Raw genomic sequence first — 17,283 nt, 5'->3', positions numbered from 1 at the left:
ATAAACCTGAGGGAAGCCGTGACGTCCACTAGTATTGACAGAATGATGTTCTAGACACAAACCTGGAGAAAGAGAGAGACATAGAAAAGAAAGAGGGAGGGAGGGATGAATGGGTGGATGGTACAAAAAAGGGAGGGAGAGGGATGGATGGGGGAAAAGAGAGGGACAGACAGGAGAGAAATAAGAGATAGACAGGATGGAGGGGGATGGACAATAGAGAAAGAATGAGGGAAAGATAGAGAAGGCTGAGGAAAAACAGAAAAGGGGATAGAAAGAGAAAGAGAGATAAGATAATTAAAGTAAAGAGGGGGATTGAGGGGAAAAAAGAGAGGGTGCGACACGGTGAAAAGTAAGGGAAAGTGAGAGAGAAAGTGAAAGAGACCACTTCATGTTCCAATTTTGCTATTTATAGGTTTATGTTTGAGTAAAATTAACATTGTTGTTTTATTCTATAAACTACGGACAAAATTTCTCCCAAATTCCAAGTAAAAATATTGTAATTTAGAGCATTTATTTGCAGAAAATGAGAAATGTCTGAAACAACAAAAAAGATGCAGAGCTTTCAGACCTCAAATAATGCAAAGAAAACAAGTTCCTTTTCATGAAGTTTTAAGAGTTCAGAAATCAATATTTGGTGGAATAACCCTGGTTTTTAATCACAGTTTTCATGCATCTTGGCATGTTCTCCTCCACCAGTCTTACACACTGCTTTTGGATAATTTTATGCCACTCCTGGTGCAAAACCTTAAGCAGTTCAGTTTGGTTTGATGGCTTGTGATCATCCATCTTATAGGTTCCATTTCAGAATAAGCCTCAGCTTGACGCTCTATCACACTCCCCTTGGTTAAGTCCACCAAAAAACAAAAAAAAAAGGAAATACGACAAGAAATCCACAGAACCATTGGGTTTTTACTTCTTCCAAGTTAGGTTTACATTCTTCCAAAGTCCTTCCAAAGTTAACCAAAAAGGGGAACTTAACAAAGAAAGAAAGAGAGAGAGGTCAAAAAACTGTTTGGCTTTAAGGCTCCATCTTCTCCTTCTTGTTCACCAACGGCCCTATCCCCCTCCCTCTCCTGATTCTCTCTGGAACTCTTAGCCCCTCCCACAGCCTCCTTCTCATGGTAGAGTCCAATTACCCACAGCTAGCAAGGCAACCACTCTGTTCTAAATCTAACTTTCCACAATACATAAATTATCTACATAAATACCTAAATTCTATATATTAACATATGAACTGTAAATCCTTCAAATAAAAATTAATTGTACATAATAATGAACTTGAAATATGTTATTCTTTCTAATAATCCAACAACCAGATAAACATTATATACATAAACTAAATTTAGGCTCTTACACATCTTCCTCTTGATTATATTCCAGAGGTTTTCAATTTTGGTAAAATTAAAGAAACTCATAATTTTTGTGGTCTCTTATTTTTTTCCAGAGCTGTATATTTAGACAAGAAAGGTGAGAAATATATCTAAGAGAGAATGAAAAGGGAGGGACGGAAAAATAAAATAAAAAAAGATGGGAGAGAAAAAGAAGAATAGTTAGAGGTTTTAATATAAATTGTAAATTAATACTGAAGTCATCCAGACTATGAAGAAACACATAAGGAATCATGTAGTAAAATTAAAATGATGAGAGCCAGTTTCATCATAACGTTTTTGATGGTCTTTGTGACTGCACTTGAGGATACTTTCAAAGTTCTTGAAATTCTTCAGATTGACTGACCTTCATTTCTTAAAGTATTTTTCTTTATTTAGTTGAGTAGTTCTTGTCATAATATGGATTAGAACGTTACTCAAATAGAGCTATTCACTGTTTACCAACTCTACCTCTTCACAACGTTACAACCGATGCTCTCAAACACATTAAGAGGACAAGTTCAGCACAGCTGTTAACTGAAAGCCGTTTCCCTACCTCATAAAGCTGACTGAGAAAATCCAGCCAAGATGCGCAAAGCTGTCATCAAAGCATCTAAAATATAAAAGATATTCTGGTTTGTTTTACACTTTTTTGTTTCCTAAATAACTCCATAGGTTTTTCTTTATAGTTTGGATGGTTTTATAATTCATCTACAGTGCAGAAACGTAATGATAGAAATATTGAAAAACACTGAATTTAAGGTACCATATATAAGGTGTGTGGATGGATGGATATACAGGCAGACAGATAGATAAATAGGAGGATGGTATTTTTCAGTGGCGTGCAGTTAGTATAGTGGGTACCCCTTCTGCAAGCCATGGCCCTGTCCCCGTAGTGAAAATCATGAATATGATTGGTTAGATTGTCCTATGACTTGGCCTATAGACTCATTACTACACCCTTCAAAAAATCAGCAGAAGGGTCACGCAGACTCGTGGGCAGAAGCCATTTTAAAAACTTTAATTGGTTAGAGCAGCTGTCATCCAGATAAGAGTCCTGTAGCAACTAAAAAACACTGACTAATGCTTTAAATTACTTGCTGTTTTTTTTATTTTAGTTAATTTATAAAATATATGCTTATAGTTTACAATAACTATAATATACATTTCCTTATTAAATATTAGGTAATGATTTACATGCTCCTAGTTTCACCCCTTCTCTGAAGGGTTATAAGGGCCTTACTGCACACCACTGTTATTTTTATAGATGGATGGATGGATAGCTGTATGGGTTGATGGGTGGATAGGTAGAGCAACATCGATAAATAGAAAGATTGATGGATGGATGGCCAGATCTGTTAGTACCTGTGTGATCTGTGTTTTAATGAAATGTTAATAAGTCTGATAATCTGTCTGCTTGTTTTGTCCAGGTGCTGTAGGAAAAGTTCAGCCAATCCAGACGAGTAAATGTCCCACAGCGCTCCCCGTCCAGCTCTCAGGAACCCAGAAGAACAAAGTCAACGACCCTGGGGGAGGCTCCTTCAGGTACAGCCCTGCTCCTGTCTTAGTCTGCTTGTGTGTCTGTTTAAGACTGAATGGGTTATTCAGATTGAGGTGGTGTGTATATATAGTATGTGTGCAGTGTAAGTAAGTGTGTGATTGGATGTGTGTGTGTGTATATGTATGAAGGAGGGCCCTTAGTGTGGTGTTTGTGGGGCATTATAATCCTATCTTCTCAAAGTCTAATCTCTGTGTGTACCTTTACTTAGCTACCGTCCCATCCAACTGATCAAGCACTCCTGGAGGCATTAATTAGATGGATCAGGTGGGATTGATTTGTAGTTGTAGTTGAAGTTTAAAGCAGAAAGGTAGCTCTCCAGGAGCACGGTGGTTGGTGGCTGTGGACTAAACACACTAAATCACTGCACCCGCATGTGGCCGTTACAAAGGTGTTCCCCCCCGTTGTCCAATTAAATCGTTTTAATAAATGGAAAATGGTTTATACAAGCTTTATTTCCTATAAACTAATACATATACAGCTCTGGAAGAAAATAAGAGACCACATAAAAATTTTGTTTCTTTGATTTTACCAAATTGAAAACCTCTGGAATATAATCAAGAGGAAGATGGATGATCACAAGCCATCAAACCAAGCTGAACTGCTTGAATTTGTGCACCAGGAGTAAAGGCATAAAGCTACCCAAAAGCAGTGTGTAAGACTGGTGGAGGAGAACATGCCAAAATGCATAAAAAACGTGATTAAAAACCAGCGTTATTCCACCAAATATTGATTTCTGAACTTTATGAATATGAACTTGTTTTCTTTGCATTATTTGAGGTCTGGAAGTTCTGCATTTGTTTTGTTATTTGAGCCATTTCTCATTTTCTGCAAATAAATGCTCTACATGGCAATATTTTTATTTGGAATTTCGAAGAAATTTTGTCCGTAGTTTAAAAAATAAAACAACAACGTTCACTTTACTCAAACATATACCTAAAATCTCTATGCACAATGCAAATTTATTGATATAATTTATACATTATCATTGTTATTCTATCTCTCACTGTTAAAATGATCCTACCCTTAAAATTATAGACTGTTCATGTCTGTCCGTAGACAAACTTACAAAATCAGCCAGAATCAAATAATTATTTCCCTTGCTGTCCAAGCCAGACTTAAACAGTGCAAACAGCATCACTCTTTCCAAAGCGTGCTCGATTAGTTCTCGTCGATAAATGATTTTAATGTAATTTCAAGTTAGATGCTTTTTGACATGATCAAAGATGCTCAAAAACATCAAATTAATATAAAAAAAAAATCATATGAAATCATGAAAGATCCTTATATGCTGTATCCTGTTCCATTACAGGTCTGTGTACCTGTGTTGTGTTGTGTTAGTGTGTGGGTGTGATACCCGCAGCTGTCACAAGGGGGCAGCATTAACCTAAGCTGCTGCAGGTGACTGCAGGCGAGAGTCTGAGGGAAGGCTTGCTGTGAGAGCTCAGCCGCACTCCTTTTCATCTGTCTCCCCTCTTCTTCAAAACACAGAACTCGCCTCTCTATCTACTCTGCAGCCTCTTCCTGTCTCTCTAACTGTCTCTCTAACTGTCTCTCTGTCAAAACATTTGCAGTGCAGGGTTAGACATGTGGAATAACCCATTACCCCTAGTGTCCAGCAGCCTGTGTTAGTTTTGTTAGCATGAAGGTACTGTACTTTAGTATTATTTGGTATACAATATATGTTAAAATGTTTGTTCACATCTAATCTTCTAATTAAGTCATCTACTGTAAGTCACACCCATTGCTAACACAGATGCACTCATGCAGCTCCCCACAGAAAAGTATCGCCAATTAGGGCTGGGCGAAATGGTACAAATACAGTAAAATATCTCAATATTTAAAAGATATTTTCACGATACACAATATTTATTTAAATATTTTGACACACAGACAAAATGCACCAGCACTAGTTCTAGATTTTTAAATTCTGCAATTAAAAGAATAGCTCATACCTATTACAGATTTCTACAGTGCTGTAAAAAGGTATTTGGCCCTTTACAGATTTTTTGCCTTTTTGTCATACTAACATTTTCAGATTATTAAACAAATATAACCTGAATAAATGTAAAAAGCGCTTTTTAAATGATGATTTAATTTATTAAGGGAGAAAGCTATTCAAATCAAACTGGCCCTGTGTAAAAAAGTAATGGTCACCCCCTTATCATGAATTAACTGTAAAGCTAAGTTCAATTTCACAACAAACTACAATCATGGCTAATTACTGCCTGTAGAATCAAGAAATCAGCTAAATAGAATCTGTCTGAGAACATGAAGCAGATAAAAGATCTCATAAAGCAGCACATTATGCCCCAATCGAAACAGATGAGAAAACAAAGTCATTGACACCTGTCAGTCTGGAAAAGATTACAAAGTCATTTCTATGGCTTTGGGACTCCAGAGAACCAAAGTGAGAGCTATTATTTACAAATGGAGAAAAACTGGAACGCTGGTGAACCTTCCCAGGAGTGACCGGCCAACCGTACTTACTCCTAAAGGGCACGAACAGCTCATCAGGGAGGTCACAAAAGAACCCAGAACAACATTTAAAGAACTGCAGGCCTCGTCCACATCAGTTAAGATCAGTGTAAATTATTAAATCAGAAGAAAGATACTGGTTAAAAAATGATCTTAAAGCCAAAAACACTGCTGATCAAAAAGAACACAATAGCCTGTCTCACATTTGGGTTCCTCTGACTAAGTCTTGGTTCCTTCCAAGGTTTCTCCCTCTTAAAGGGAGTTTTTTCTTGCCATTGTGTGACCATAAAAATTGACATCTCTGTGGTGCTACTCATAAGAGACCTGTTTTTCTCTGTAAAGCTGCTTTGTGACAACTTTTGTTGTAAAAAGCGCTATAGAAATTTTATTTAATTAAATTGAATTTGCCAACAAATATTTTGTTGATCCTTTTTGTGAAAATGTTCTGTGGACTGATCTGACAAAAGTGGAACTTTGTGGAAGGTGTGTGTCCCATTACATCTGCTGCAAAACTAACACACAATTTCAGAAAATAAACATACTGAAAGTCAAACATGGTGTTGGTAGTGTGATGGTCTGGGGCTGCTTTGCTGCTGTAGGACCTTTATGATAACTTGCTGTAACTGTTGGGACCAAGAATTCTTCTCTTTACCAGAAAATCTGATGAGTGGAGCCAAAATTCCTCAACAAAGATGTGAAAGATTCCCAGTTATCGCAAACGCTTGATTGAATAGATTTTTTCCATTATTTTTTAATTCATAGATCATATTTATATTTATATTTGTCTGATAGCAAAATGTGTTTGTTATGATAAAAATGTAAATCTGTAGGGGGGGCACATTGTCCCATTGTGCTCCTGCATCTTCAGCCTTGCACAGCATCTTTGGGACTGTAAAAGTTATAACAGACAAAATAAGTAATGAAAAAATCTAATGAGACCTCATAATGTCACAAGGTTACAGTTTGTGAAAGTTAAATAGGTTTATTTCACCGTTTTTTTTTTTTCACTATAGGCACACTTAAAATTCTTTAATTTTCCCAAAAGTAATCAATGTGACTTAAAATCAGTACCGGTCAGGTACATACAGTGTTATACAGGAGTTTCAGATAAGTTCTCCAGCACTGAAACTGGAGCAGAAATAGCATTAGCAGCTAACCTTGCTAAGCGCTATCTCTTTTGCCATTTAGAGGTAGAGAGTATTATTGACCTGTAGCCTGCTGCTAACTGGCTAGCACTGCTGGAGCAGCATTAGCATTAACCGTGTTAAGCACTAGCTCTTTTATCATTCAGAGGCGAGTACATCAGATTGTAGTCTGTGCGTTTACTGTGTTAAAACAAGCTACGTGCAACAAACCAGTCTTACTGAAAATCTGGAAATCTAAGCTTACTGTAAATAAACTAAAGCGCTTTACTCACCCAAATAAACAGTTTTCAGGAGAGAAATCTGTGTAGATTAACATGACGACACCCGTGTTCCTTTCTAGTGAACCCTACCGTGCCTTATAATCTAGTGCGCCTTATAAAAGAAAATAGACCAGAAATAGACATTCATTTATTGTGCACCTTCTAATATGGTGCGTCTTATAGTGCAAAAAATATGGTATACTTATTTTGTCTGGTATTTTCCCCCTGATCCATAAAGTGCCGCTCGACTCTTTGTCAAATATACTCACATACAAGTTTAGTAATATATAAATTCAGTTAATATGGTGGTAATAGTTTGTTGTTTATCATCGTTTAAACTTTACTTTGAGCTTCAAGAGTCCCAGTCACTTAGATAGTGTAGCAACCTCCCATAGACAGAATGTATATTATTACACAGAGATTGGGTTTTTCTTTGTTTAACATAAAAAAAGAATTAGTCGCCTTACAACACTGTATGTAATGATTTTATCTGCTTTATTTGACATCATTTGTGATCATATATTTTCTATGGTGTGTTTAGCGTGTTTTGATAGTGTGTTTAAATGTTTGTACTTTTTGTTTTGTTTTGTTTAAGATTTTGGCACTGTGCCTGTATACCTTGACTGTGTGTATTATATCTCCCTCGCACATCTTCTGTTATGATTATTATTGTAATTACTATCATTTTAAATCATGTGTCTTTACACTTAAATCGCTACATTAATCAAAGAATTGTAGTAAATAAAAGAAAAAACAGGCTGTGTTTGTGCGCTATCCCCCTCTCCCAACCAAAGTTGCTTATGGCATTAATGAGGACTTGCTGACAAAGCTCCACTTATGCCCCTGGGGAAGCTATTAACAGACAAATATGGGCGTAGTAAGATGTGCAGTAGGTGTGGTGTTATTTAGTTGGCATTGTTTGAAAGCTGCTGTTGTTGCAGTGCCTCCAACTAGCCTGGGCGTTCGGCTTATTCCTGATTTCTATGGAAGCATAATTACATCTGAAATGAATACAGTGGGAAAAAAGCTGTATCAACAGCTTTAGTGTTACAGAATCTTCTCCAACATACAGTGCTGCTAAAAAGTCTTTACCTCTTATGGATTTTTTGTTATGTTTACATTTTTCAGATTATCAAACAACTTACATATCAGACAAATATCACACACACTTCATTTAATATAAAAAGCAGTTTTAAATGATGATTTCATTTATTAAGGCACCAACCTGGCTCTGTGTAAAAAAGTGATTACCCCTGTCAGTCCATCAGTTTGAGATATTAAATTCAGACGTACTTGGGTTCTGCAGCAGGACAATGATTTAGGTGGTTTTTGGATGGTTTTATGAGGGGCCTAGTCGAAGTCTGATTGAGTGGCTGTGGCAGGACCATAAATAGGCAGTTGATGCTTGAAAACCCACTTCCTAAGATTTTTATAGTCAGCAAATTAATTTCTAATTCAGAAATCCTTACTTCAGAGATGTTTACAATAAAGTAAAAAATTCAATTTCTCATACATTCTTTATTCCACAGCGACTTTATTCCACGTTTACTACTAAGACATCTGTGCTGCATGTCCCATTATAAACACTGTGTTTAAAAGCGCAGCAGCATATTTTCATCGCTCTGTGTTAATGCAGCTTCACACTGCACAGGTATACGTGCTGGAACACAGAATCTTCTTACTATATTTACTTTCTTGCACCGGCTACTAGGGGTGGGCGATATGGCTCTAAAATAATATCACGATATTTCATGGTATTTTCACGATAATGATACTTTTAGTGATATGACAAAACACTGAAAAATTATTTAGAATTTTAGTATTGCATGCAATATAATATGGCTAACTGAGATATTTATCAGATTTATAACAGTAGTCAATGATCCAGAATGTCATGATACTAATAATGTACTCCAAATACTACTCCAGATATAATCTGTCTCTAGTAAATAGATAGTTAGATATAATGGGTAATTAGAACAGTGGGAATTTTTCTTTTGCTAAAAACGGCAAAAAAGTAGAACCCTGATGTGATGATTAGGTTATTGGGGGGGGGGAGGGTGATATGGCACGATATTTCAGGATATAATATCGTTCACGATATTCAACATATTTTGGCGATATTATCACGTACGATATGATATGGCACACCCCTACCGGCTACACACTGTGCCCTGTGCATTCAGTATAAGAGTCTCTTAAAGGGACAGTGTACATATTACTGAATACTGACCATTACATACTTTTTATGTAAAAAAAAGCACCTATATTAACCAAAGTTAATATAGTAAGATTTAGACCACTATTTGTTCAGTTGACATTAAATTTGGATAGGATAGGAACTTCTGTAGTAAATCAAATAATTAAATAAGTCCTTAGCCTGGTTGAGAAGCTGGTGAATGGTCTGAAGAGGGCTGTGCACACGTAAAATTTCTCAACATAAGAAGTTAGTGGAGGTGATTCCTGCTAAAAGGAATCTATAGACTCTTAAATTGCAAGTAACTTACTTTTTCTAGCCTGCACTGTGAACGTTTCCTCCTTGTGCTCAATAAAAAACATGATTTTACTTAAATTAAATATATGCAAACTATGTGTATCTGTTAACAGTATACTATAGTGCAATAAGTTTGAGGATATTTTGTGTGTGTGTGTGTGTGTGTGTGTGTTGTCTTTGGGTGACCTGTCCCGCTGTGTGTGTGTGGGTGTTGTCTTTGCGTGACAGATCAGTGTATGTGTTGTGCTCGGTCGGGCTACAGAGTTCACAGTAATGGCCATGTCTCTCCGCCCCCGAGGGGAGCAGTAGCTGGGAGCACTGATTGATAAACCAATAAATCTTTGGCAGCGTTGCTAATTAAGCTGTCAGGGCCGCATGTTGCGGACAACCTTTTTTGGCCGGAGGCGCTTTTTTAGTGGCCGCTGCACTCAGGAAGCTTCCGTGACCCGCTTCCCTCACAAGGTCCTCTGCCCCGGTCTTTTAGCCATCTTCTGCCAACAGAAACTTAGCTTAGCTTTCAAGATTTACTAGCGTGCATGCTAATTAGCTAACACTAGCTATGCACTGTATATAACTGACTTCCCTTGCAGCCTTATTACTGTTTTTTGGTGTTTTTGCACTTAGACTAAGCTCAATATAAAAAAATAGTTTGTTTAGAAATTATTTTCTATTCTTCAACCATGTTAAATTATTTTAGATTAGAGGAAAGTCATTCAGACGTCATTCTTGTAGCCTTAATTTACCAATGTTTAGGCTCTGGTTCTTGTTAAATATTTGTTCTTAAATAATAGGTCTATGCTTCTTTAGTGTTGCAATGTTAATTAACATCATTCAGGACAGATTTCGTTAATTCAAAACAGCCTGAAAATGTTTTTAAAGGCTCAGTTTTAAAACTCTACTTACTAAAAAAAATTTGGGTTTAATTCGGGTTAAGGCTCAAAATGACAGTTTATGTGGTGGGTCGGGTCGTGTCGGGCTTGGGCAGAACGTGCATGGGCCCAGGCCAAGTTGGATATTCTGGGCCCAATCTAAGCTTTAGTGTGTGTTGCGCTTGTATGAGTGGAACAGAAACAGCAGTGCTGCTGGAGTTTTTAAACACTGTCTTCCATTCTTATTAGACACTTCTACCTATAACTGCTTCACCCCGTAGATACACTAAACTCAGAGACAGAAGCTGTAAATCTGCTGCTGTACAGTTTGTGTTGGATATTCCCTAGACCTTTTTTAGTAGTACCACAGGATGCTGCCCACAGGACACTGCCCACAGGACAGCTCTCTACAAAGAATGCAGAGAAACAGGACTACAGTCTGTAATTATTTAACTTCAAACATATACAGGGGTTGGACAATGAAACTGAAACACCTGTCATTTTAGTGTGGGAGGTTTTATGGCTAAATTGCACATTGCACCACATTGCACCAGTAAGAGCTTGTGAAGGTTTAATTAGCAGGGTAAGAGCACAGTTTTGCTCAAAATATTACAATGCACACAACATTATGGGTGACATACAAGAGTTCAAAAGAGGACGAATTGTTGGTGCACGTCTTGCTGGAACATCTGTGACCAAGACAGCAAGTCTTTGTGATGCATCAAGAGCCACGGTATCCAGGGTAATGTCAGCATACCACCAAGAAGGACCAACCACATCCAACAGGATTAACTGTGGACGCTGTAAGAGGAAGCTGTCTGAAAGGGATGTTCGGGTGCTAACCCGGATTGTATCCAAAAAACATAAAACTTTGGCTGCTCAAATCACAGCAGAATTCAATGTGCCCCTCAACTCTCCTGTTTCCACCAGAACTGTCCGTCGAGACAATAAATTATTGTGGTCTAAAACCAGGTGTTTCAGTTTCATTGTCCAACCCCTGTAAATGCGCTTATATGATCAGTGGAGCTGAAAGACAATATATATAAAAGATGAATACTGATCTTGACAAACCACATAGTGTATTCTCAACCCAACCTGACCCCCACAGCTAATTTCTCTTGACTGTGTTGTAAGATGGCATGGGGCTAAGGCTGTGCAGCGTCCCACGCTTAAAGAGAAGCTCTAATATTGTGTGTCGGCCTCCCACCGCGGTGTCAGCACTCATGCACACTCTGCACGGCCTAGCAGAGAAGCTGGAGCTGCAGAGTTCCGGCAGGGGGGCCATGCCTGGGACCCATACCCACACACGGGCACCAAGGGTGGGCATAAATGCGGGCGAAGCGTGGGGGTCTCTGTCAGAATCAGAGCTGGAGCGCAGGACACAAATGAACGTGGAGCGTGGTGAACTTTGACCCCCGCGACCCTTCCGAGAGTTTTTTAGTGCCGCCCCCGGCTCTTCTCCTCCACTGATGCACTCTAATTAGGACAGTGTTGCTAGGGAAACGGGAGTTTGAAGGCCTCTGGACTGGATGCTCAGGATGTCAGTCAGGGTCCAAGATCCCTCATGATAATGGTTGTACTGATTATAGTATCAGATTGTGGAGGGTTTTATAGCATTAGGGGTGTAAGGGAATATCGATAATGAAGTATCGCAATATTTTGTTTTGCATTACTGTGTCACAATTTTCAAAAACCCACTATTATACAGTACAGGCCAAAAGTTTGGACACACCTTCTCTTTTTCAATGCGTTTTCTTTATTGTCATTATTTTCAATTTACATTGTAGATTCTCACTGAAGCCATCAAAACTATGAATGAACACGTGGAGTTTTGTACTCAACAACAACAAAAAAAAAATATATATATATATATATATATATATATCTAGTTTCTTCAAAATAGCCACCCTTTGCTCTGATTACTGCTTTGCACACTCTTGACATCATTCTCTCAATGAGCTTATCAAAGAGGTGGTCACCTGAAACGGTCTTGAAGGAAGGAGTTCCCAGAGGTGTTTAGCACTTGTTGCTCCTTTTCCTTTACTCTGTGCTCCAGCTCACCCCAAACCATCTGGATTGGGTTCAGGTCCGGTGACTGTGGAGACCAGGTCATTTTTTTGTTAAGTACATAAAACTCCACATGTGTTCATTCATAGTTTTGGTGCTTCAGTGAGAATCTACAATGTAAATAGTCATGAAAATAAAGAAAATGCATTGAATGAGAAGGTGTGTCCAAACTTTTGGCCTGTACTGTATATTATTAAAGGAGAAATCTGATGTAAAATGGACTTGGGTTGTAGTGAAACATGGTAACGATTACAAACTTTTGTGGAATAGCCCTTCTTGATTATCCCCAAGCTTTTAGACAATGCTCCCAACAAGCTTACAATGCTAGTGATAGGGGCATAGAGTTGCCCATGCGATTCTATGGAAATGCATGAAGATATTTTCAGCAACAGCTGGAATTAAAGCATTTCCACTAAATTAGTTTTGCTATCTGTTCCTCTATCCTACGTATTTGTTTGTGATCATCAGTGGGTTTATTGTAATTTAATTTCAAGATGGAAATAAGGACGGAGATCCCAGGTGAATGCATTGGTGAGGCTATAGATGGATGCTAGCTGGCTGCTATGTTATTCCAGATGGTTGCACTGGTCTTGCTAAGTGGACACTTGTTGGGTGAAATGAAAATCTTGGATACTGTTTAATTAATTCAGAAAAACAGATTGCTTTGAGAGAGTGATTTGTGACTTATATTGCTGTTTTACATGCTTTATGGGTCAGTTTCCTGGACAGGGATTAAACCTAGTCTTAGACTAAAATCTCCATTCAAAATTCTGTTTAGTCCAAGACCAGACTCTTTCCCAGTTTAGAAAACTAACCCTATATGATTCTCATTTTCGGATTTAAATTGAAACTCTATAACTTTTTCAGGGATGACGACGACATCAACGATGTGGCTTCTATGGCTGGGGTCAACCTGAATGAAGAGAGTGCCCGTATCTTAGCAACCAACTCGGAGCTGGTGGGAACGCAGATCAGATCGTGTAAAGACGAGGCCTTCCTGCCTACGGGTCTGCTGCACCGGCGCATCCTGGAAACAGGTATAACACTCAAACGTGCACACACACACCCAGACAGACATGATAGACACACCCAGATAGACACTTCTAACACACTGTTATAGTGATCACCATACACACACTGACAGAACAACTGTCTAAAGTTCGGCCAATCCTGCAGAAGGAAGAAAAACTGATAAGCAGTGGAGAACAGATGGAAAGAGCTTCTGACAACCTATAAACGATTAAAACATTAAATTAGTCGAGCAAGATGCAGCAACATGGTCAAAGTGATCAAAACTGGGCGTCTGTGTGCATTCTATCAGTGTAAAGTGTGTGGAGAGGAAGCAGGACTTGTGGACTTTGTGGAAACACCCGCAAACTTTGGAGCTTCTTTTTGTGATTGAAAATTTTGAATTTTGAATTTGAGTTCCATTATTACTGTCAGCCACATCGGTGGCATCGGTGTGGATTTCCCACAGTTGGAGTCCAGAGACCATGGCCCAATTCCAGTTCACCCTTTGGCCCTACCACTTAGCCCCTCCCCTCTGTATAGCATGTGCAGGCCTAGGGGTAGGGTGTCCCTAGGGAGTGTTAGGGCCACATATCCCTTCAAACTAAAAATTTTCAGAGACACCTAAAAACAGAACACGAAGAGAATCACTGGCAAGATAGTGGTACGAGCAACCTTGTTAAAAATTACGATAACCACTAAATTACCATAGTTTCATGTGTAGTTTTATGGCTATGGCAATGTTTTATGGCCATCTTTCTTATAACAAGCATAAAAAGTTATAGTACTTCTTCTCAGTAGCTAGCTAGCTAAGTTTTCCGCTTCACCTTAAATGCTGCAACAGTGTAGGCTGGAGCATTTAAGGTGCAATGTAAAAATAAAATGAAATAAAAGCTAATAAAAGCTAATTTCAGCTCCCCATCACAGAGAAATTACAGAATGGGCACTAATAATTAATTGAGTGATGCATTAAAGTTAACTAGTCATCCAGCAGCTAGGTTGTTGAACTTTAGCGCTCCACTGCTATATAGTTATATATCTGTATCGGGTGCTTAAAGGGTTGTCCCATTTCTTAAGAGGAAGGATTTCACCCCTTCCCCTTCTAACACTGTTCCAGTGGGAAGAGTTACACTCAAAAACAAAGGGTAGGGATACAAAAGAGAAAAGGGATTGGGCTCATCAGTCTTCTAAAACCTAAACTTTGATAAAATTGAGTTCAGTGAAGTTAGCCCAGTCTTCTAAAGCTATTAAAATAGCCTGGGTCAAAATATTATTTTGTCACACTCTTGACACAGGCCTTTATCTAAAAGGAGTAGAATCAAATGATCTGATTAACTGAAGGTGTAGGCAATTTTACCACAGGTGGTCATGCAGCATCATGATGAGATGATTTAGGCAAAAATTGCCACAAATTGCCAAAAAAATATTTTAGGAAGGTACATATAATATACAAAATAAATACTAATTCTGCAGCTTTTCATACACAATATTATTAGTTTTGTTAAATTTTTGTCAGCAGTTGCCTTAAAATAAAATGAAAGTTATGTATAATATAGCTCCACTGGAAAACTGAGACAAGTAACCAACTACACACCCACACATAATATTTTATTTCCAGAAGTTTACTTATCATGTTTATTTTTACCACTTACCTTTAAGAGGAGACTCCATCATCTTCAGCACTGTCAGTCTCCCCGTCAGCCATAAGAGCATTAGCTTCAGCATGATCAGTGGTTATTGTAGAGCTGCTCACTCTGTTCGTCATAAACTCATCTCTGCTGAATGTAGGCCAGGCTCGAAACGCTCGCGGCTGAAAGAGCAACTCTCCCTCTTTCAGCTCACCCCTCTTTGGCTTAGCTTTGTTTTATTTTTGCTTTATTTTTCCTCGTATTTGTTTAGCGTTTGTGATTGCATCTGTCGTGTCATCATCAGCACAGACAACAGTTGGTGTTGGTGCTGTGCATTGCTTTTGGCAGGGTGTGTGTTTTGAATGCAGTGAATGCAGTGATTCTCCTAACAGGCTCGTCTCCTGGTCTAATGACTCTGGCAGTGGCTCGCTCGGCTCCGTCAGTTAATCCGCGGGCCACGGCATGAATAGTTTATGGGCCTGCCGTTTGAAGACTCGCTGTCAGGTTGTCCTGTGGACTGCAGGAATGCAGCGCTCTGATACGAAAGCAGCTCATATCTTTCCTCTTCATTTTCAAATCAAAGACTGAGGCTAGACCAGCAGGCCTCAGCTTTTCTCATAAGGACCGGCTAGCTGCGGAGCTGCATATTACTGAAGGAGACCTTGAATGTTTCCACTGCTCTGTGGTCTGAGGGTTCTCATTTTTACTTCAGTGTAATAAAGGAATAATAACAGTAATAATATTCAGTAGTGATTTGGTTACTTTAAAAAATGTTTATAATTTTGTTATAATTATAATTTATGTTTACAGCATAGGCTACACCGTAGGCTATGTCTTAGAGTATGTGGCTATGCCTAGAGTATGCGTAGGCTATGCTTATGGTAAGTTTGACTTAAAGACACAGATGAACACAGTGATATTTAATTAGTGAAATAAAGTTTATAGGATTTACAGAAAGTGTGCAATAATTCAAAATGTGTAAAAAAAAATGGTTTGTTTGGTAAGCCCATTGACCCTTTTCCTACATACACAGGTGAATCCAATTATCAGAAAGGGTTAATATGGCCAATTGCAAGTTTCTCTCTTGTTTAAACCTTCTCTGAAGAGCGGCAACATTAGAGCCTTAAAACACAACAACTCTCAAATGACCTGAAAACAAAGATTGTTCAACATCATAGTTCAGAGGAAGATATAAAAATCTCAAAATCTCAGAGATTTCAGCTCTCAGTTTCCACTGTGAGGAACATAGTGTGGAAATGGAAGAACCACAGAAACAGTTCTAGTTAAAACCTGAAGTGGCAGAACAAGAAAAATCTCAGATAAGCAGAGGAGAAGGATGATGAGAACAGTCATAGTCAACCCACAGACCTCCAGAGCTCCAAACACCTATATCATCATCTTACTGCAGATGGAGTAACTGTGCATCATTCAGCTATTCAGCACACTTTACACAAGGAGAGGATGTATGGGAGAGAAATTAATGCAAAAGAAGCCTTTTCTGAGCACACGCCACAAACAGAGTCGCTTGAGGTATGCTAAAGCTCAAGCATATTTTAACAAGCCGGCTTCATTTTGGAATAAGGTTCTGTGCACTGATGAATCTAAAATTGAGTTATTTGGAGGGCGGTTATTAATGCATGGAGGAAAAAGAATACAGCATTCCAACACAAACACTTTACTGCTCCCCGCAGTAAAATTTGGTGGTGTTCCATCATGCTGTGGGGCTGTGTGATCAGTGCCGGTACTGGGAATCTTGTTAAAGATGAGGGTCTCATGGATTCCAGTCAATATCAGCAGATTCTCCAGAACAATGTTCAAGAATCAGTGAGAAAGTTGAAGGTAAAGCACCAGGGCTTTACGACAAGACACTGACCCTAAACACTAAACACTGCTCTAAATCTACTAAAGCATTCATGCAGAGGAACAAGTACAGCGTCCTGGAATGATCATCTCAGATCATCTCAGTCCCCAGACCTGAATATTATTGAAAATCTGTGGTGTGATTTAAAGCGTAAAGGCTGTTCTTGTTCAGAAACCATCAAACCTGACTGAACTGGAGATGCTTTATAAAGAAGAATGGTCCAAAATACTTTCAACCAGAAACCAGACTCTCATTGGAAGCTATAGGAAGAGATTAGAGGCTGTTATTTCTGCAAAAGGAGGATCTACTAAATATTGACGTAATTTTTATGCCGGGGTGCCCAAAATTATGCACCTGCCTAATTTCAATCAATCAATCAATCAATCAACCTTTTTTTTCACTCGGGGAAAAAACATTGAGGGTGACCCTTATTTACAATGTTGCCGAGCCTTTATAACAGCAAAGGGATTGAACACATTTAATAAATTAGAAATAATAAGAAATACAATAGTAAAAAATAATAAAAAAAAGAAGTACTCATTTTAAAT

The 17,283-nt window shown here is 38.4% G+C and overlaps 1 protein-coding gene across 2 annotated transcripts in view; it reads left to right on the top strand.

Moving 5' to 3' along the window:
• LOC103025397 (transcription initiation factor TFIID subunit 4) overlaps nt 1-17,283 on the top strand; it is a 152,224-nt gene that overhangs the window by 33,036 nt on the left and 101,905 nt on the right. For both annotated transcript variants that reach the window (XM_022679898.2, XM_022679897.2), the window contains 2 exons: nt 2,798-2,912; nt 13,106-13,275. In XM_022679898.2, coding sequence (XP_022535619.2) covers nt 2,798-2,912; nt 13,106-13,275 — 285 coding nt within the window. The remainder of the gene's footprint in view (nt 1-2,797; nt 2,913-13,105; nt 13,276-17,283) is intronic.

The sequence above is a fragment of the Astyanax mexicanus genome, chromosome 9, assembly GCF_023375975.1.
Source record: "Astyanax mexicanus isolate ESR-SI-001 chromosome 9, AstMex3_surface, whole genome shotgun sequence".
In the NCBI taxonomy this organism is placed as follows: Eukaryota; Metazoa; Chordata; class Actinopteri; order Characiformes; family Acestrorhamphidae; genus Astyanax; species Astyanax mexicanus.
This window is presented reverse-complemented; position numbering and strand designations above follow the sequence as displayed.